We start from the raw sequence: 20359 nt of genomic DNA on the forward strand, positions 1-20359 counted from the left end.
TTATTAGCTTTCCATCCTAAAATGGCCCCTTTATATAGTTTTTATTGGGGAAGTTTTATTGTGCTGGCATATAATAACATAATCAGAAAAATATATTGCAGGTCAGGGTCCCCTATATTTATGGTGCTTTAAAGTAATAGAGAAGATATGAATCAAATAATATATCCTGGGAAAGATCTTACCAGCTGTGCAGCCAAGACACTTGAGAACTCACTATTCATGGCATATGGGAGTGCTGTCTGTGCTCTTGAACCATACGTAGTCTGGAACCTCTTCTTTATCTCATTCAGAAAATTAAAGGCTCGGGAACGTTCAAAATCCTGAAAGGAGACCAACACAGAGCTCACATTAGAATGTAAACAAAGATGATATGGATAATTAACAACAATCATAAGAACAGCTAACATTTACTGAGCAATGATTCTATGAGAAGGAACTGACCTCATGTTACAAATAAGGAAGTAGAGGCTCTAAAAAGGTAACTAACTTGCCAAAGGTGAAACAATTAATAAATGAAAGAGCTGAGAGTCGAATCCAAATATGTTTGATTACTGCCAACTAACATAACAGTACCTAGGTTAGCTTCTTGAAAGCACAAATTGGGTTTTACTCCATCCATATCTTTCACAGGATCCATTAGAAAGCCCAGCACAAGAAGATGCTTAATAAATCCATAGTAATAGTACAGTCTTTCACATGCAAAGATAATACTATTGACATAAACTCTGAATTGATTTTTTTCAATAGTGGTGGTCCATTTGAAGAGATCAAGGGATGTACTCAGTCAAAAAGCATGTGTGTATGTGTATAATATGTATAATATGTATGATTTAATCATAGCTCAAGAAATGTAAGACTCAAAATTGATCACCCCAAATTTAGTGATATTTCTCACCTACTCCAAGTCCTTTCACATCAGTCATTTCAGATATAGCCGAATTTTAAAAATAATTTTAGAAAATACTGTGAAAATCAAGGAATAAAAATCATTGTGATAATCATTGTGGTTGATACTCATCTCCATTTCACTCAAGATGATCAGTCTAAGCCAAAGGTTCTTGAACTAGGGTCAATGGTTCCAATTCAAGGGGCCCATGTACTTGGACAGAAAAAAAACTAATCACTATTTTCATCAATCTTTAACTTACAGTTTCAATTGTGAATACAGTAACAAACTAGACTAGTATTAAACAGTATCTGTGACTTTGTCACTAAGTGAAGTCTTTTTTCATCCACCATCAGTCTCAGAATCTCTCAAAATATTTATACTCATCACAACTTCAAGATTATTTTTAATTATTAGATCCATGACTAGATCTTGTTATTTAATGAATTAATAAAGAAGCAAATACATTACTATACCAATATTTAAAATATTTTGAATACTGTAGTTCAATATAATTGGCTTTGTTCATAATCATATGTTTTATTTCACACATTTAAAAAAATTCTAGGAGCGGCTGATGAGTTGTTACGAGTCTGTTAGACAATAAAGGTTAAGAACCCTGACCTATGGCAATCATGCCAATTCCATGCCTCTCGTCAGTGATCAATTTAGAAATAAGCACACAACCTAGTCCTAGCTAATATGGCATGAAAGCAAGTCCACTCTGAAAACAGGGGGAGGGGAAGGTGTACTTCTGGGAAGTTTCCTCATTCCTACAATAAGAAACTTGAGAAGACATAATCCTTCTTCTTTGGACATGAATAAATAAGCATGTGGCTCCACACAACCATAAGGGGAATGTGTCCAGGAAGAAGCCAACATGAGGACTGTAGAGGAGAGAAAGGACCCTGATGACATTGTTAAGTTATTGAGCATTTTGCATCTAAAACTTATAAATACTAAAAAAACAACCTACGAATGTGAACTATGGGTTTACAAAACTGATCATAATGTATTGTGATTTTGTATTCCCAAAGTCAGTATACATTAAAAAAATTCACTATTGATTGGAGGAGTGAAATAATCTATTTAATAATTAAGATAAATAAATTTTGAGAGGATCTGGTACCAAAGGATCATAATTATGAACACCAAGTCTCACTACACAATAGAATAAATGTAGAAGTTTCAAGAGGTTAAGCTAAAACTCTGCAAAACCAAGATGATTTGCATATACTCAGATATCACCTTTTCTTGTGATTTGCTGGTCTATATGATAAATGCAAAGTATAGAAAAAGATATCCAGCTACAGATAGTTATATTCACATCACATTTACCCACCATAGGTACAGATAATTAACAACTGACTCTATTAACATTACACATAGTTAAATAGCAACATGTCTTCAAGTTACTTACATCATCAGTGATACAAAGATATACAATCCTGTCTTGGCAGATGTAATGAAACAAATAACTGTAGAATAAAAGATATAAAACTTACTGTGGTTATGAGCAATATCTCTTTCATGTCTACCTTTTATCTAGGTATACAAAAATTTAATACTGCCAATGTTACCAGATTATTTACAGATACTGTCTATTCTCCCTCTCCCCTGTTTCTTTCAAGTCAAACCGACAGAAATAAATAAGAAATTAAAAGAAGATCTCTATCCTAGCTATGTAGTGTAATGTTATGTACATTACCCATTAAAATGATATCTGAAAAAGCATAATTGGACTCTAAAGGTTTAAACAAGAGATGACATTTGAGGGACAGGTAATTAAGATTAATCCCCAAATGGGCCATACAGTCTTCCTTGTCTTCTCCTAAGATCTCAAATCAAACACTCTTTCTATCAAATACATAACAATAACATTTATTTGGTATCACTTTGAGCCAATTACTGGGCTGGATGCTGAGGATACAAATAAGCAAAACCATCAGTCACTGCCTTCACAGAGATCAAAGTGCAGGGAATTATGGAAAAGCATAGTAAGTAGGATGATTAAAGGCAGTACATGGTGCTTTGGGGACATACAGGAGACACCTAACAGAGTTTGGCAAGGGGTAACAGGGAAGACATCCTAGAGCAAGTGATATCTGAGCTGAGACCTGAAGAATGAGTAAGAGATGACAATGTAAAGAGCAAGTGAAGAGTGTTCTAAGACCAACAAGCTTAAGGGCTTAGAGATAAAAGGCACATAACGAGCTTAAAAACTAAAATTAGTTCACATAACTAGAGTATAGAATGTAAGGAAAAAATAAGTTGCTTGCAAAAATGAGGTAGTAAGTAAGTAACCAAGTATCAGGCTGTATTAAGACTTTAAAACCTCATTACACATTATCCTAAGAACAATGAACAAGATCTTGTGGTAGCTCACAGTGAAAAAAAAAATGTGACAATGAATATATGTATGTTCGTGTATAAGTGAAAAATTGTGCTCTACACTGGAATTGGACACAACATTGTAAAATGACTATAACTCAATAAAAAATGTTAAAAAAAATAAAAATACCTTAAAAAAACAATGAACAAACATCAAAGGGTTTTAGCGTGGGGAGAGTATGATCAGATTTGCCGTATACCGGGATGTTTTGGCTAGACTGTGGAGAACTGACTGAAAGGAGGACCAGACAGGAAACTACTGAAGAGAAGAAGTAAGAAACAATAAGGGAAACAAATTAAGTGTTATGAGCAATGAAGAAAAAGGGATGGAGAAGATATAGGAGAATAGAACATGACTGGCTATTGTGAGTGAGGCAAAAAGATAACTAAATTTTGCTTCCCAGATTTCTCCCTTGGGCAAGTAGACAGACGGGTACCTGTTGAATTTTATTATTAATGTTCACAAACAGGCTTGATATGAATTACAAGGAAGTATGGAAACTCAGGCAAAATGTCTTTCTCCACATAGCTAAGTATTGCTGGAGAATAAAACTGAGGGCTCAAGTAATAAGAGATGAGGCCACAGAAGGGAGCAGGGGCAGATCTTGAAGAATCTTTCAAGTCATGTTAAGGAACTTTACCTTGAGGGCAAGGGGTATTGCTGAAGGAAAGGACATGATCAGAAATGCCTTTTTAGAAGGATTAAAGTGATAATTAAGAAAGTATTTCATTTGGGATCTGTAAAATGGGCAAAAATTTACCAGGGAGCCTAGGAGGGGAAGGACGTTCCAAGATAAAAAAAATGCCAAAGTTTGAAATAACATAGATAGGTCAGGGAGTGACAAGGATTTCTACAGAGATAAGGACAGAAAGGTCAGGAATAGAAAAAATTGTGAAGGCCAAGTTTGGGCTTTATTCTAAAAGCAATGAGTTTTAAGCAAGAAAGTATAATCATTGGAATGTGAAATACAGATTTAAGGAGAGAACAACTAGAAGCAGAAAAACCAGTTAGGAGGAAGTTATTAGAAATGAGAACAGTGAAGGTCTGAACTAACACTATGACAAGTGAGGATAGAGGAGACTGAAATACTTCTTGTAGGAGAATAACAAGGATTTGGCAAAGAAGTCAAATATGATTCTGAAGTTTTACGGTTAGCCAACTGAATGACTGGTGATGGCATTACAGAAGAAAGAAACAGCAAGAGGAAGGTCAGATTTGGGAGTGGGGGGATGACTGTCATACTGTAAAATGGGACTTTTTCTTTTGGTGTACAGTAATAAAAGATATTTTTGATTGGGATGATGGAACATGATTACAGAAAATGAACCAAGGCAGGTTAAAAAGTAAAAAACAACAACTCAGTGATAGAGACTTACTCCAAAGGATACCAGGTAGGGCTGCATCAGGATGTGGGTGGAAAGACATGGCAGCTGGATAACGTCGCTTTCTTGCTCTATAACCACATTTTCATTGCATTACATATTCTAGCTTCCCTTGTAGGGAAGTGTGACTAAGTTCTGACTGATAAAATGTGAGTGGAAGGTATATGCCCTACTTCCAAGTCTTGCCTCTAAAACGGTTACATGTGCTTTCCCCGAGCATTTTCCTGGGAACTGACTGGAGACACAACAATTGTAAGCCCAGTTAAGTTTTTGAAGAAACCCTAAAACCATACTCACAAGAAATTGAGGTCATTTAATCCCAAGGCATCTTCTCAGCCCCTAAACTATACCATCAAGTAGCAGAGTAAAAAATCTGTATAGTTCCCAAAGATGACACACTTTCTGACACCCATTTTGGATTTGGTCACAGAGGATAATGCACCAGGAAGAGCCTCCTGGAGAATAAATTCAGGGAGAAAAGATGAGGAATTTCCTCCAATAAAGCATAACCATTAGCCACTCCCAGGTCAGAACAGGAGTCTCTGAAATCGCTGTGGAGTAGTTATTTGAATATTACCAGAAAGCAGTGACTTCTAAGTGTTTCTTATTCTTCCCTTTTCTAAATCAGAGTTTATGAGTTCCACTTGGTGATGTTCTTATTCGACCACTGTCTATTGGGTTGGGCTGATGAAACTGGGAGACCATATGACTTGTCTTTTAGTATATGGTCAGTGGGCCACAGGGGCCACCCCTGGGCATGATGGAGAGGACTGTGTATCACCCAGACTTTGGGACTTGGAGCTAGACACAGTGACCAGATGAGTCTTTGGGGCCACCTCCTGCAGATAGGAGATGTGTTCTATGTTTTAGAAGAAGAGTACACACAAATATTTTGGTGGCCCAGAAGAGAAGACTGGAAGACTGCAAGTTGTCTCCTGACATCCTACAACTTCTTCCAGAGTAACAGAGTTTTAGCTGAGTATATCTAGCACAACTAGAAATGACAAATCCTAGCCTAAGTTCAGGCTAGGTTACCTACATGACTATGCAGTGAACAATACAATGTCAGGCCACTTTTGGGCTTTGCTTTTAAAATTACTGGGGCACTTTAAAAGCACAGGGAGGTGACAAGAACCGAAGGAGCTGCCTTGGCCAAAGTTGGTATGCACTAATTGAAAATGGCAGAGCCACTCCACCAGCCCCAAAGTACTACTCTCTGGACTATCTCATTTAAATTAACACTGTATTTTGGGTTCTCTCTGTTACAGTAGTTTAGACTGGATCCTAAGTTATATAAGGAGTTAACCCTGGAAACCAATACAAACCTCCTTCTGAGAGAAGGTCTAAGGAAATTAGGATGAATTAGGTAACAGAGTTTTATTTTTTTTTAAGAATTGAGGAGGAAGGTCGAGGCATTTTTTATATGATTACTAAGATTTCCCATCTATGCCCTCCAATTCATTCTACAACCAGCCACAAGAGTGATCTTTCTAAAGCAAAACCTTACCATGTCACACCCCAGCTGAAAACCTTCAATGCCACCCCACTGCCCATAGGGTAAAGTACAATCCCTTAACATAGCCTATGAGGCCTTACATGACTTCTCTTCTGTCCCTCTCTCTAGCTTTGTTTTCACCACGATGGGCATTAGTCACAGAGAACCACCTGCAGTTTGCTAAATATGCCCTACGATCTCATACCTCCATACTTTTCTACTAGCTATTCCTTCTACCTGGAATACCATCTCCTTATCCACTACCTTCCACCCTCTATTGTTATTACCTATGGATTTGATTGTCTCCCTCATTAAACTACAATTTCTATGAGAGCAAATACTGAGTAATTTCCTGTATCCCCAGCACCAAGCAAAGTGCCTGGCAATAGGTCCTCAGTAAATATTTACTGAAAGAATAAACAAAAATAATTATTTATCTTAACTGTGTCAAGTTTCACATATACTAGAGATTTACAGCAAAGTCACTTTTACATATAACATGTCCATATCTTTCTTTAAAATATTAGTATACTTTGATGACAGAATAAAATAATTTCTAGTTAAACTTATAATTAATAGAACCAGACATTTTCTAAGTTGGTAAAGATTACTGTTCTGCCAGCTTACTCAAATTATCTACAGAGAAGCTTGCTTTCTAGTTTTCTACTGTTCTGATTATAATAATATAATTTACTTCTTTCACCCTCTACCCATACAGAGCAGAACTCACTTGCCATGTGAGTACGTTAATTTGTTATTTTCAGAAGGTATCTTAGCCAGAATCTGCTCTGTCACCTCCAGGAAGTTTCCTCCACACCAAGCATGTTTGGCAAGGATAGTGGTCCCCCTGGCAACAACAGCAAAAAGAATGGCCATGGCTTCAATCTATCAAAAAGAAAAAAAGACACATAAGATTTAGAATATTTCTTTGACAAAATCTTTCAAAAGTAACTTACTTTCATTTACCAACAACCACCTGCAAAGAGTATTGATCAAGGCACTGTAACAGTAAACATAACAGACTTAACAAGGTCACAGTCTTGTATACACTTATCACCTAAACCACATTGATATGCATTCATATATAGAGACACACCAAATATATACATATATATTTTTATATATGTGTATATATATACAATGTAATATATATGTGATACGTACACACATTACATTGATAGGTTGTATTTATAAATTGTACAGCACAAACTGCTATCATCCTCTGAAAAACAATGACCATAGATGGAAAAATCATATAAAAATGAATATATGTGTGTGTGTGTATATATATTTTTTAGCAACTAAGTATATATATATACACACACACACATAACTGGGACATTATGCTGTACACCAGAAACTGACACATTATAACTCACCATACTTCAATTTAAAAAAAAATGACCACAGATGACAAAGGGATATAACGATGTCTTCATTCTTTGATGGAGCAATCTCATCCTGAAAGTTTATACTAGGGAAATAATTCAAAAGAAGTTATATTCTAGATTCACAAATATACCTATTAACCATAATAATAGCCCATATTTATTAAGTACTTACTATGTCCCAGGCACCATTTTTAAGCACTTTACAATTATTAACTCATTTAATCCTTACATCAGTGAAATTATACACCATCATAATATTTACATTAAAATGAGGAAACTGAAGTATAGATAACTTAAATAATTTTCCCAGAATTACATAGCTATTAAGTTGTAAGAGTTGGGACTTAAACCCAGGAAGGGTGGTTCTAGAACCCACAATTTTATCTCTATACTGTATAATGCCTCTACTATGAAGGCATTATTCACAAAAGACACAAAGTGAAAATAAATCAAATCTTCCACAAGAGAGGAATGCTTCTGTAAATTAGCATAAGATCCTTTATAAATAAAACATTTCTAAAACAATACAGCATGAGATTAAGATTACAGTAATATCTCAGAAATATTGCAGGTTCAGTTCCAGACCACTGCAATAAAGCAAATATCACAATTAAGTGAGTCACATGAATTATTTTGGTTTCACAGTGCATATAATACTTATGTCTATGCTGTACGGTAGTCTACTAAGTGTGTAATAGCATCATGTCTAAAAAACAATGTAGATGCCTTAATCAAAAAATAGTTATGGGGGGAGGGTACAGCTTACTGGTAGAATATGTGCAGACCATGTGTGAGGTCCTGGGTTTAATCCCCATTAAACAGACAAATAAATAAACCTAATTATCTCCCCCTCAAAAGAAAATACAAGAAATAATTTAAAAATACTTAGTTGCTAAAAAATGCTAACCATCATCTGAGCCTTCAGCAAATTGTAGCAGTAACATCAGAGATCACTGATCACTGATCACCATAAGAAATATAATAATGAAAATGTTTGAAATACTGTGAGAATTATTAAAATGTGACACAGAGACATGAAGTGAGCAAATACTGTTGGAAAAATTCCCATGGCTGAGGCAGGGCCAAGGGCAGCTCCAAAGTGTTATCTTGTGAGCCCCTACAATGAATGACAGGCAACACCATAGAGGGAGCTTCCTGGTAGACATTGCCTGTGGAGGAATACTCAGTGGCTCTTCTCCTAGTGAAAGTGCTCCGGTCCCACCTACCTCACACTACAGCTCAGAAGTGGATCTAGGGGCTTCTACTCCAAAAACTAGGAGTCAGACCTGGCCCCCAAGAGGGCTATGACAACCACAGAGCAAAGAAGAGACCCCACACAATATTCAGTGTAGACTTTGGTCGCCATAACATCAATCACACCCTCTATCAAGGGGATAACAGCCAGCACACATGGAGGAAAGATGTAGCAGCCATCCATACTAAAAGCAGCCCTCATAACAAATATATTAGAAGCACTCAGGTTACACAGTGACAATACAATACAAAAACAGCCCTGCAAGGTCACAGTAGATAACTGTTACTCCTAAATTCATAGTCAGAGAAATATAAGTAGAATGAAGCAGAGGAACCACTCCCAATTAAGAGAACAAGAGAAATCCTGTGAAATAACAAGCAATGAAATAGACCTCTCTAGCGTACCAAATCTTGAGTTCAAAAGGAGATAATAAAATACCAAGGGAATTAAGAAAAGCTATTGATAGAAATGCAGATGACTGTAAAAAGGAACCAAAAACTATAAAGAGGAACCAATTAAAATCAAAGCTCATTTACCAAAATGAAAGTAGAGCTAAAGGCAATAAACAGCAGACTAAATAACGCAGAAGAACAAATAAGTGATCTAGAAGATAGAATAATGGAAATTACGCAAATAGAACAGCAGATAAAAAAACAAATGAAAAAAATGAAAGCAGTATAAGAGACCTGTGGGATAATATAAAGCCTGCCAATCTACACATAATAGGGGTCACAGAAGGAAAATAAAGAGAAAAGGAGACCAAAAACGTTTTTTGAAGAACTTACAGCTGAAAATTTCCCAAATCTAAAGAAGGAAACAGCTATCCAAGTACAGGAAGCACAGAGGTTCCCAAACAAGATGAATTCAAACAGACCCGAACCAAGATATATTATAGTTAAAACGGTAAAAGTTAAAGATTAAAGAGAAGATTTTAAAGGCAGCAAGAGGAAAACAAAGAGTTAGTTACAAGGGAGCCCCCATAAGGCTATCAGTTGATTTTTCTACAGAAACGTTGCAGGCCAGAAGGGAGGGGCAAGATCTCTTCAAAGTCTTGAGATGAAAAACCTGCAACCTAGGATACTCTATCAAGCAAGATTGTCATTTAGAATAGGAGAGATGAAGAATTTCTCAGACAGCGCCAGTCACTGAGCCACCGCTGAGGATCAGCAGCCTCCCCCTTGAGCCCCCTCACTTCCTGACGTTTCGTCCTCCCACCCACCTTCTCCTGCTGCTGCCTTCTGTAGGCCATTTCCACTGAGGAAAAGGAATCGTGTTGTATGTCCGCTATCCAGAACCTCCACTCTTTTGGCCCCTTTGCTGATGCAAGTAAGGGTGATGATCTGCTTCCTGCTGGCACTGAGGATTATATCCACATAAGAATTCAACAAAGAAATGGCAGGAAAACCCTTACCACTGTCCAAGGGATCACTGATGATTATGATAAAAAGAAACTAGTGAAGGCGTTTGAGAAGAAATTTGCCTGTAATGGTACTGTAATTGAGCATCCAGAATATGGAGAAGTGATTCAGCTACAAGGTGACCAGCACAAGAACACATGCCAGTTTCTCGTAAAGACTGGACTGGCTAAAGACGACCAGCTGAAGGTTCATGGGTTTTAAGTGCTTCTGGCTCACTGAAGCTTAAGTATTTCCTTGCAATGAGTAGAATTTCCCTTCTGTCCCTTGTCACAAGTTTAAAAACCTCAAAGTTTACATAATGTAACTATTCGGGGTCTGCTTTTAACTTGGACTAGTGTAACTCCTTCATGCAATAAACTGAAAAGAGACATGCTGTCTAGTCTTGAAGTCCCTCATTTAAACAGAGGTCAAGTAGCAGGTGCCTGACAGTGTCTAGCCTGAAACAAAGCAAAAATATGATGTTTCAGCCAAGTCCAGAGCCCCAAGATCACAGATGGCTATGTATGGTCACAAGCTGCTCAGCAGTCCCTTCACAGAGTTCCCTGCCCTAAGAGAATGTCACCACCTGAACAGCCCTCAGTGAAGCTGAGAGAAAAGGGTGGGGTAAGGCAGCAATGGCAGCTGTACTGTTAGATGGAGCCTTTGGTTGTCAGGGAAAGATCCCCTGATGTCTCCAGCATGACCAGCTGAGCAGACTTAGAGCAGCCTCCTAACCTCTAGTGAGGTGACAGGATGTGTGGCTTGCCACCAAGGTCTTTTTGAACAGACATATCCTAGCTAATCGATGTCCAAACTAGAATGTGAGGCCCACCTTCTATCAGAGTTAAACTTTTGACAAGGGAGCAAATTTCAAAGGGATGTATCAGTCATGTAGCTGTAGAGCTTGCAATTTACTAGCAACGGCTGCCCAATGCCATGTGAAGTAACAAACTGGTTTTGGGGGTTTTTTTCTTCAGTTTTAATATTATGTAATGTATTTAAACACTTATTTAAATAAAACTTGTTTTCAGAAAAAAAAAAAGGATTTCTCAAACAAGCAAAAATTAAAAGAACACAGCAATACTAAACCTATCCTAAAAGAACAATTGAAAGATCTTCTCTAATTAGAAGAGAAGCTATAGAAACGAGAAAATCACAATTGGAAATGCAATAACTACAATGAACAGCAAAAGAATAAACATGAAGATGTAAAAAAGGACATCAAAATAATAAAATGTGGGAGAACGGAGCAAGAAAATGCAGATTCCCCCCCCTTTTTTTTTTAAAGAATGTGTTTGAGCTGATATCTACCAGACTAAAGCAAGCAGATGTAGTAATGGGTTAACATAATTCAAAAATGGGGTAACCACAAATCAAAAACATAAACAGAGTCACAAAAACCAAAAAGAACATACACATAATACAAAAGAAAATCATCAAATCACAGAAGGAAAATCAAAAGAAAAAAAAGGAACATAGAAGAAATACAAAATCAACCGGAAAACAAGGTTTAAAATGGCAATAAATACATATCTATCAATAATTACCTTAAATGTCAATGGACTAATACTCCAGTCTAAAGACATAGAGTGGCAGGTTAGATAATAAAACAAAAGCCCACAATATGCTGCCTAAAAGAGACCCACTTTAGGGCAAAGGACACACATAGATTGAAAGTGAGTGGATGGAAAAAGATATTTCATGCAAACGGAAACGACAAGAAAGTGGGAGTGGCAATACTCATATCAGACAAAACAGACTTCAAAACAAAGACCATAAAGATGAAGAAGGATGCTATATAATGATAAAAGGAGCAGTACAAGAAAAGGATATTATACTCATTAACATATATGCACCCATATAGGAACGACTAAATACATAAAACAAATACTAACAGACATAAAGGGAGAAACTGATGGGAACAAAATAGTAGTAGAACACTTTAACACCTCACTCACATCAATGGACAGATCTTCCAGGCAAAAAAAAAAATCAATAAGGCAACAAAGATCCTAAATGACCAACAGAATAGTTAGAATTAATTGGTATTTTCAGGACATTACATCCAAAACAATACACGTTCTTTTCAAGTGTGCATGGAACATTGCCCAGGACAGGTCACATACCAGGACATAAAACATGCTTCAACAAATTAAAGAGGATAAAAATTACTTCAAGCATCTTTTCTGATCACAATGGCATGAAACTAGAAATCAACCACAGAAAGAGAAACAAGGAAAAAAAAAACAGTTACATGGAAACTGAACATTATGCTTCTCAAAAACCAATGTGTCAATGATGAAATCAAAGATGAAATTAAAAAATACCTTCAGACAAACGACAATGAAAACACAACTACACAAAATCTATGGGGTGCAGCAAAAGCAGTCCTTAGTGGGAGGTTTATAGCAATACAGGTCTTCCACAAAAAACAAGAAAAATCTCAAATAAACAAACTAACTTACCACCAAAAAGAATCAGAAGAAGAACAAACAAAACCTAAAGTCAGCAGAAAAAAAGAAATAATAAAAATCAGGGAGAAAATAAATAACATGGAAATTTTTTAAAAATAGAAAAAAATCAATAAAACCAAACAAGTTTCTAGAAGCATACAGTCCACCAAAATTGAATCAAGAAGAAATAATTAATGTGCACAGACCAATTGATAGAAGTGAAATAGAATCTATAATAAAAAAAATACCTGCAAACAAAAGTCCAGGACTCGATTGCTTCACTGGGGAATTCTATCAAACATACAAAGAACTTATACTGATCCTTCTCAAACTCTTCCAAAAGACTGAAGAGAAGGGAACACTCCCAAACTCATTTTATGAAGCCACAATCACCCTGATACCAAAACCAAAGACACTACCAAAAAAGAAAATAAATGAATGTAGATGCAAAAATTCTCAACAAAATATTAGCAAACTGAGTCCAACAACACAAAAAAAGATCATACACTACGATAAAGTTGGATTCATCCCAAGGTCAAGAGGATGCTTCAACACAGGCAAATCAATGTGATACGCCACATCAACAAGAGAAAGGAAAAAAATGACATGATCATCTCAATAGATGGAAAAAAGGCAATTGATAAATTTCAACATCGATTCATGATAAAATTCTTAGCAAAGTGGGTACAGACATAGAGGGAACATATCTTAACACAATAAAAGCTATTTATGGCAAACCCACAGCCAACATAATACTCAATGGTGAAAGGCTAAAAGCCTTCCTGATAAAATCTGGAACAAGACAAGATGCCCACTCTCATAACTTCTATTCAACATAGTATTGGAAGTTCTAGGCACAGCAAACAATCAAGAAAAAGAAATAAAAGTATCCAGATTGGAAGGGAAGAAGTAAAATTGTCATTATATGCAGATGACATGATACTATATATAGAAAATCCAAAAGACTCCACACAAAAACTACTAGAGCTGATAAGTGAATCCAGTAAGGTAGCAGGATACAAGATTAATATACAGAAATCTGTTGCATTTCTTTACAACAAGAATGAAATATCAGTAAAGGAAAGTTAAAAAAGAATCCCTTTTAAAATTGCATCGAAAAAATAAAATACTTGAGAATAAATTTGACCAAGGAGGTGAAAGACATATGCTGAGAACTATGGAACATTGATAAAAGAAGTTAAAGATGGGAGGGGAGGCCAAGATGGCGGAGTAGAAGGACGCACATAGCTCACCCTCTCCCACAAATACACCAAGACTCACATCCACAGACCCACTCAGCCAACCAGAGCACCTGCGGAACTCCGACAGAACATTGTCCTCTTCAAAAGACAGAGATGCCAAAAATCTGGTAGGAGAAAAGGAAAAAAGAAAGACAAAAAGGCAAAGCAGAGCGAGACGGGTCCTGCGGGGAAGGAGGGAGAGGCAAAGGACTGCCGCTCATTCGCTGGGTCTCCCCTCTCCAACCGAGAGGCCAGTGGGACGGAGGGGGAGCCTCTGAGGCTCGGATCTGTACAAAGCAGCCCTTGACCGACAGAACTAAGTTAAACGGACACAGAGGGTCCCCGCGACACCCAGCCCGAGACGCGGCTGAGCCAGGCCACCTGAGCTGGGCGGAGAACAGGGGCGGCTGCGCTGAGGCAGCCCCGGGGACTGTAGGGAGCTGCGCACCATTGGTGTGAGTGCACAGGGCAGAAAAACCTGGGCCCTCCATAAAACAACACGGCTGATGTGCCCTGGGGGGATGGGTGCATACTCCCATCTCTGAAAACCCGTGGAAAGTTTTTGGGTGAAGAGAGGCGGGGATCAGGCACAGCTACCATATCCTCCGGTACTTAGCACCCAGGCGGGGGCGGGGGTGAAATCTGCATCCGCACCTAGGGACTTTGCAGCCTCAAAGGCCAGAGGGAGACTTGTCTACAGCATGAGGCAGATGGGATCCTTCCGTCCTGATCCCTCAGAGAAATTGCTCCGCCAAGACAAACAACGAGCTGGGTTTTGGCCTAGAGCAGGGACGGGGCTGTTTCTCGGTCTTCCCTGAGCCCGCCTACAGAGCACGCAGTGGCACAGAGCTGCGGAGCGACCAGCACCAGAAGAGGGCGGGAGGCCCCCTGCCTTGCCGGCAGGAACGCAGCCCCTGACCGCAGTGCTGGAAGGGGGTGCGACCCGCCCTCCCACCTGGCCAGTCTGCAACATCTAACTGCAGCATCGGGAGGGGCAGTGACCAGCCCGCCCACAGCAAAGGAGAGCTGCACCTGACCCAGTGTTGGGAGGGGGCGCGATCTGCTTGCCGACAGGCACTGGGAGCAGCACAGACGAAGGTGCCAACAGAAGGCCTCTGGAAACAGCAAGCTGAGCTTCCAAAACAGGGTGAAGACAGAAAGACCTCACATTAAGAGCACACAGTCTCTAGGAGAACACCCTCCCCCCTTTTTTTAATCTGTTTTTACCTGTTCTATTTTCTATTACCCTTTTAATTTTACTTCTTAAACAATTATATATACTCCCAGTTTTAATCCTTTTTAAATTAAAAAAATTTTTACTATTATTACTTTTAAAAATCCACGTCATTTCATTTTTCTCTTGCTTTTGATGTCCTGTTATTGATTATACACAGGTCTCAAATACATTTTTCCCTCTTTTCTCCTTTTTTAAAGGTTTTTAAAAGACATCTCAACCCGATTGCTATTCTGCTTCAACTTGCTCTTCTATTATTCATTATACACTGTTTTCAAATCTTTTTATCTCCCTTCTTTTAAAATTCTCTTTTTCTCTCTCTTTTTTTTTTTAAAGTGTTATTCCTACACAGGCATTAGATAGATAAATAAACTCCGTAAGGACCACAATAGATAACTGATACTCCATAAACCACAGTGCCAGAGTGGTATGAGTAAGATGAAGAAGCAGAGAAACCACTCCCAATTAAAAGAACAAGAGAAATCCCCTGAAAGAACGATCAATGAAATAGACATCAATAGCCTACTAAATCAAGATTTCAAAAAAGGAGTGATCAAAGTACTGAAGGAACTAAAAGAGACAGTGTTTAGAGATATAAAATATGTCAAAAATGAAGTTGAAGCTATAAAGAAAAGCCAAGTAGAATTGGTAAACTCAGTGGCTGAGGTGAGAGCTGCTCTAAAGGCTGTACAAAGCAAACTAGATAATGTAGAGGAACGAAATAGTGACCTAGAAGACAAGACAACAGAAGGCACTCAATCAGAACAGCTGAGAGAAAAACAAATAAAAACCAATGAAAACAACATAAGGGACCTAAGGGATAATATAAAGCATGCAAATCTAAGCAAAATTGGGGTCCCAGAAGGAGAAGAAAGAACAACGGGGATTGAAAAAGTATGGGAAGACATCATGACTGAAAACTTCCCAAACTTAAAGGAGGACTCAGATACCCAAGTACAGGAAGTTCAAAAGGTCCCAAACAGGAAGAACCCAAACAGACCCACACCAAGACATATCATAATCAAGATGGCCAGAGTCAAGGATAAAGAAATGATCCTAAAGGCAGCAAGAGAGAAGCAAAGAGTGAGTTACAAGGGAATCCCCATAAGGCTATCAGCTGATGTCTCTACACAAACACTACAGGCCAGAAGGGAGTGGCAAGATATATTCAAAGTCTTAAATGAAAACAAGATGCAGCCTAGGATACTTTATCCAGCAAGGCTATCCTTTAGGATAGAAGGAGACATAAAGAATTTCACAGACAAGAAAACACTACAAGAGTTTAGCAACACTAAACCCATGCTAAAAGAAATATTGAAAGGTCTACTCTAAAAAGAAAAGCAGCAGGATGCTACAGAAATGAGAAACTCACAACTGGAAATGTGATAACTAATGAATTACAAATAAACACGAAATTGTAAAAGAAGACATCTAAATCATTGGGAGAGGGAGGCAGGAAAATATAGAATATTTTTTTTCTTTCTTTTAAAAATTTTTTGTTCTCGGTATGATGGGTTTGAGATCATGTTACTATCAGTTTAATAAAAACAGTTATAGTAATGGGCTAATAGACTTACACAAAAGGGTAACCACAAGCCAAAAACTTACAAGGGAGTCACAAAAACTAAATAAAAGCCATGATAATACAAAGGAAAATTACCAAACCACAAAAGGAAGAAGAAAGGAACAAAGAGGAAATACCAAATCAACTGCAAAGATAAGTTCAAAATGGCAATAAACACATCTATCATTAATTACTGTAAATGTTAATGGACTAAATGCTCCAGTCAAAAGACATAGAGTGGCAGACTGGATAATAAAGAACCTTCAATATGCTGCATACAAGAGACCAACTTTAGGGAGAAGGACACATATAGATTGAGAGTTAAAGGATGGAAAAGGATATTCCATGCAAATGGAAAAGCCAGAAAGGCAGGTGTTGCAGTACTGATTTCAGACAAAATGGACTTTAAAACAAAGGCCATAAAGAAAGATAAAGAAGGACATTTTATAATGATTAAAGGAGTGATACAAGATGAGGATATTACACTCATTAATATATATGCACCCAATATAGGAGCACCTAAGTACATAAAACAATTACTAACAGAGATAAAGGGGGATATTGATGGGAATACATTCACAGTTGGAGATTTTAACACCGCATTAACATCACTAGATAGATCTTCCAGACAGAAAATAAATAAGGCAACACAGAAATTAAATAATACAATAGAAAAATTAGATTTGGTGGGTATTTTCCTAGCATTACACCCCCCACAAATAGGATATACATTCTTTTCAAGTGTACATGAAACATTTTCCAGGATTGATCATGTACTTGGGCACAAAAGAAGCCTCAACAATTTTAAGAAGACAGAAATTATCTCAAGCATCTTTACTGACCACAATGCCATGAAACTAGATATCAACTACAGAGAGACAAAGGAGAAAAAAAGGAAAGCATGGAGATTAAACAACATGCTATTAAAAAAAACCCAATGGGTCAATAATGAAATCAAAGTTGAAATTAAAAAATACCTTGAGACAAATGAAAATGAAAGCACAACCACACAAAATTTATGGGACACAGCAAAGGCAGTGCTAAGAGGGAAGTTTATAGCGATATAGGCCTTCCTCAAAAAAGAAGAACAATCTCAAATAAACAATTTAACCCACCAGCTAAAAGAACTACGAAAAGAAGAACAAAAAACCCCAAAAGGCAGCAGAAGGAATGAAATTATAAAGATTAGGGAGGAAATAAATAAAATAGAGATTTAAAAAAATAGAAAAAATCAATCAAATCAAAAGCTGGTCTTTTGAAAAAGTAAATAAAATCGACAAACCTCTGGCCAAACTCACAAAGAAGAAAAAAGAGAGAGCACAAATTAGCAAAATAAGAAAGGAAAATGGAGAAATTACAACAAATAAGATAGAAATACAGAATAGCATACGAGAATATTATGAAAAACTATATGGAACCAAAATGGATAACCTAGAGGAGATGGGCAAGTTTCTGGAAACATACTGTCCACCAAGACTGAATCAAGAAGAAACTGACCACTTGAACAAACCAATCACTAGAAATGAAATTGAAATAGCAATAAAAAAAAAAAACCTCCCTACAAATAAAAGTCCAGGACCAGATGGCTTCACCGGGGAATTCTACCAAACATACAAAGAAGAACTCATACCAGTCCTTCTCAAACTCTTCTAGAAGATTGAAAAGGAGGGAATACTCCCAAACTGATTCTATGAAGCCACCATCACCCTGATAACAAAACCAGGCAAAGACACCACCAAAAAATACAATTACAGGCCAATATCACTGATCAACATAGATGCCAAAATCCTCACCAAAATATTAGCAAATAGAATCCAACAACACATAAAAAAGATTATACATCATGACCAAGTGGGGTTCATCCCAGGGACACAAGGCTGGTTCAACATACGCAAATCAATCAATGTAATACATCACATCAACAAAAGAAAGGACAAAAACCACATGATCATCTCAATAGATGCATAAAAAGCATTTGATAAAGTTCAACACCCATTTATGGTAAAAACTCTCACCAAAGTGGGTATAGAGGGAACATATCTCAACATAATAAAAGCTATATATGACAAACCTACAGCCAGCATAGTACTCAACGGTGAAAAACTCAAAAGCTTCCCACTAAAATCTGGGACAAGACAAGGCTGCTTACTATCACCACTCCTATTCAATGTAGTCTTGGAAGTCCTAGCCACAGCAATCAGGCAAGAGAGAGAAGTAAAAAGGATCCAAATTGGAAAAGAAGAGGTAAAAGTGTCACTATATGCTGACGACATGTTACTATATATAGAAAACGCTAAAAGGTCCACACAAAAACTACTAGAGCTGATCGAAGAATTCAGCCAAGGTAGCTGGTTACAAGATTAACGTTCAAAAATCATTTGCATTTCTTTACACTAACGATGAATCAACAGAAAAAGGAAGTAAAGAAACAATCCCCTTTAAAATAGCACCCAAAGTAATAAAATACCTAGGAATAAATCTAACCAAGGATGTGAAAGAATTATATACAGAAAACTATAAACCATTGATGAAGGAGATTAAAGAAGACTTCAAAAAATGGAAAGATATCCCACGATACTGGTTTGGAAGATGCAACATTGTTAAAATGGTCACACTGCCCAAGACAAACTACAGATTTAATGCAATCCCTACCAAATGACCCAGGACATATTTCACAGAAATAGAACAAATCATAATAAAATTTATATGGTACCATCAAAGAACTAGAATTGCCAAAGCATTACTGAAGAAAAAGAAAGAGGCTGGAGGAATAACTCTCCCAGACTTCACACAATACTATAGAGCTACAGTCATCAAGACAGCATGGTATTGGTACAAAAACAGACATATAGACCAATGGAACACAATAGAGTAACCAGAAATGAACCCACAAACTTTTGGTCAACTCCTCTTCGACAGAGGAGGCAAGAACATACAATGGAATAAAGACAGTCTCTTCAGCAAATGGTGTTAGGAAAACTGGACAGCAGCATGTAAAGCAATGAAGCTAGAACACTCCCTTACACCAGACACAAAAATAAACTCAAAATGGATCAAAGATTTAAACATAATACAAGATACAATAAACCTTCTTGAAGAAAATAGGCAAAACAGTATCTGACATACATCTCAAAAATGTTCTCCTAGAACAGTCTACTCAAGCAATAGAAATAAAAGCAAGAATAAGCAAATGGGACCTAATGAAACTTACAAGCTTCTGCACAGCAAAGGAAACCATAAGTAAAACAAAAAGACATCCTACAGAATGGGAGAAAATTTTTGCAAATGAAACCGACAAAGGCTTGATCTCCAGAATATATAAGCAGCTCATACGACTGAATAAGAAACAACCAAACAACCCAGTCCAAAAATGGGCAAAAGACCTAAACAAGCAATTCTCCAGGGAAGACATACAAGTGATCAACAGGCACATGAGAAAATGCTCAATATCACTAATTATCAGAGAAATGAAATTCAAAACTACAATGAGGTATCACCTCGCACCAGTCAGAATGGCCATCATTCAAAAAACCACAAATGACAAATGCTGGAGAGTCTTTGGACAAAAGGGGAACCCTCCTACACTGCTGGTGGGAATGCAGTTTGGTACAGCCACTGTGGAAAACAATACGGAGGTTCCTTAAAAGACTAGGAATAGACTTACCGTAT

At 37.3% G+C, this 20359-nt stretch overlaps 2 protein-coding genes across 3 annotated transcripts in view; one reads left to right on the plus strand and one right to left on the minus strand.

Annotated features, from left to right (window-relative positions):
* The window catches only part of VAMP7 (vesicle associated membrane protein 7), a 62589-nt gene that overhangs the window by 34173 nt on the left and 8057 nt on the right, over positions 1-20359 (minus strand). For both annotated transcript variants that reach the window (XM_064482736.1, XM_010980471.3), the window contains exons 2-4: positions 6886-7040; positions 2307-2364; positions 183-320 (exon numbers count right to left, since the gene is read on the minus strand). In XM_064482736.1, the coding sequence (XP_064338806.1) occupies positions 183-320; positions 2307-2364; positions 6886-7031 (342 nt within the window). In that variant the 5' untranslated portion in view covers positions 7032-7040. The remainder of the gene's footprint in view (positions 1-182; positions 321-2306; positions 2365-6885; positions 7041-20359) is intronic.
* On the plus strand, positions 10079-10420 carry LOC105089422 (eukaryotic translation initiation factor 1-like). The gene has a single exon (XM_064482679.1). It carries the CDS (start codon positions 10079-10081, stop codon positions 10418-10420), a length of 342 nt encoding a protein of 113 aa, XP_064338749.1.

This window comes from Camelus dromedarius, chromosome X (assembly GCF_036321535.1).
Source record: "Camelus dromedarius isolate mCamDro1 chromosome X, mCamDro1.pat, whole genome shotgun sequence".
NCBI lineage: Eukaryota > Metazoa > Chordata > Mammalia > Artiodactyla > Camelidae > Camelus > Camelus dromedarius.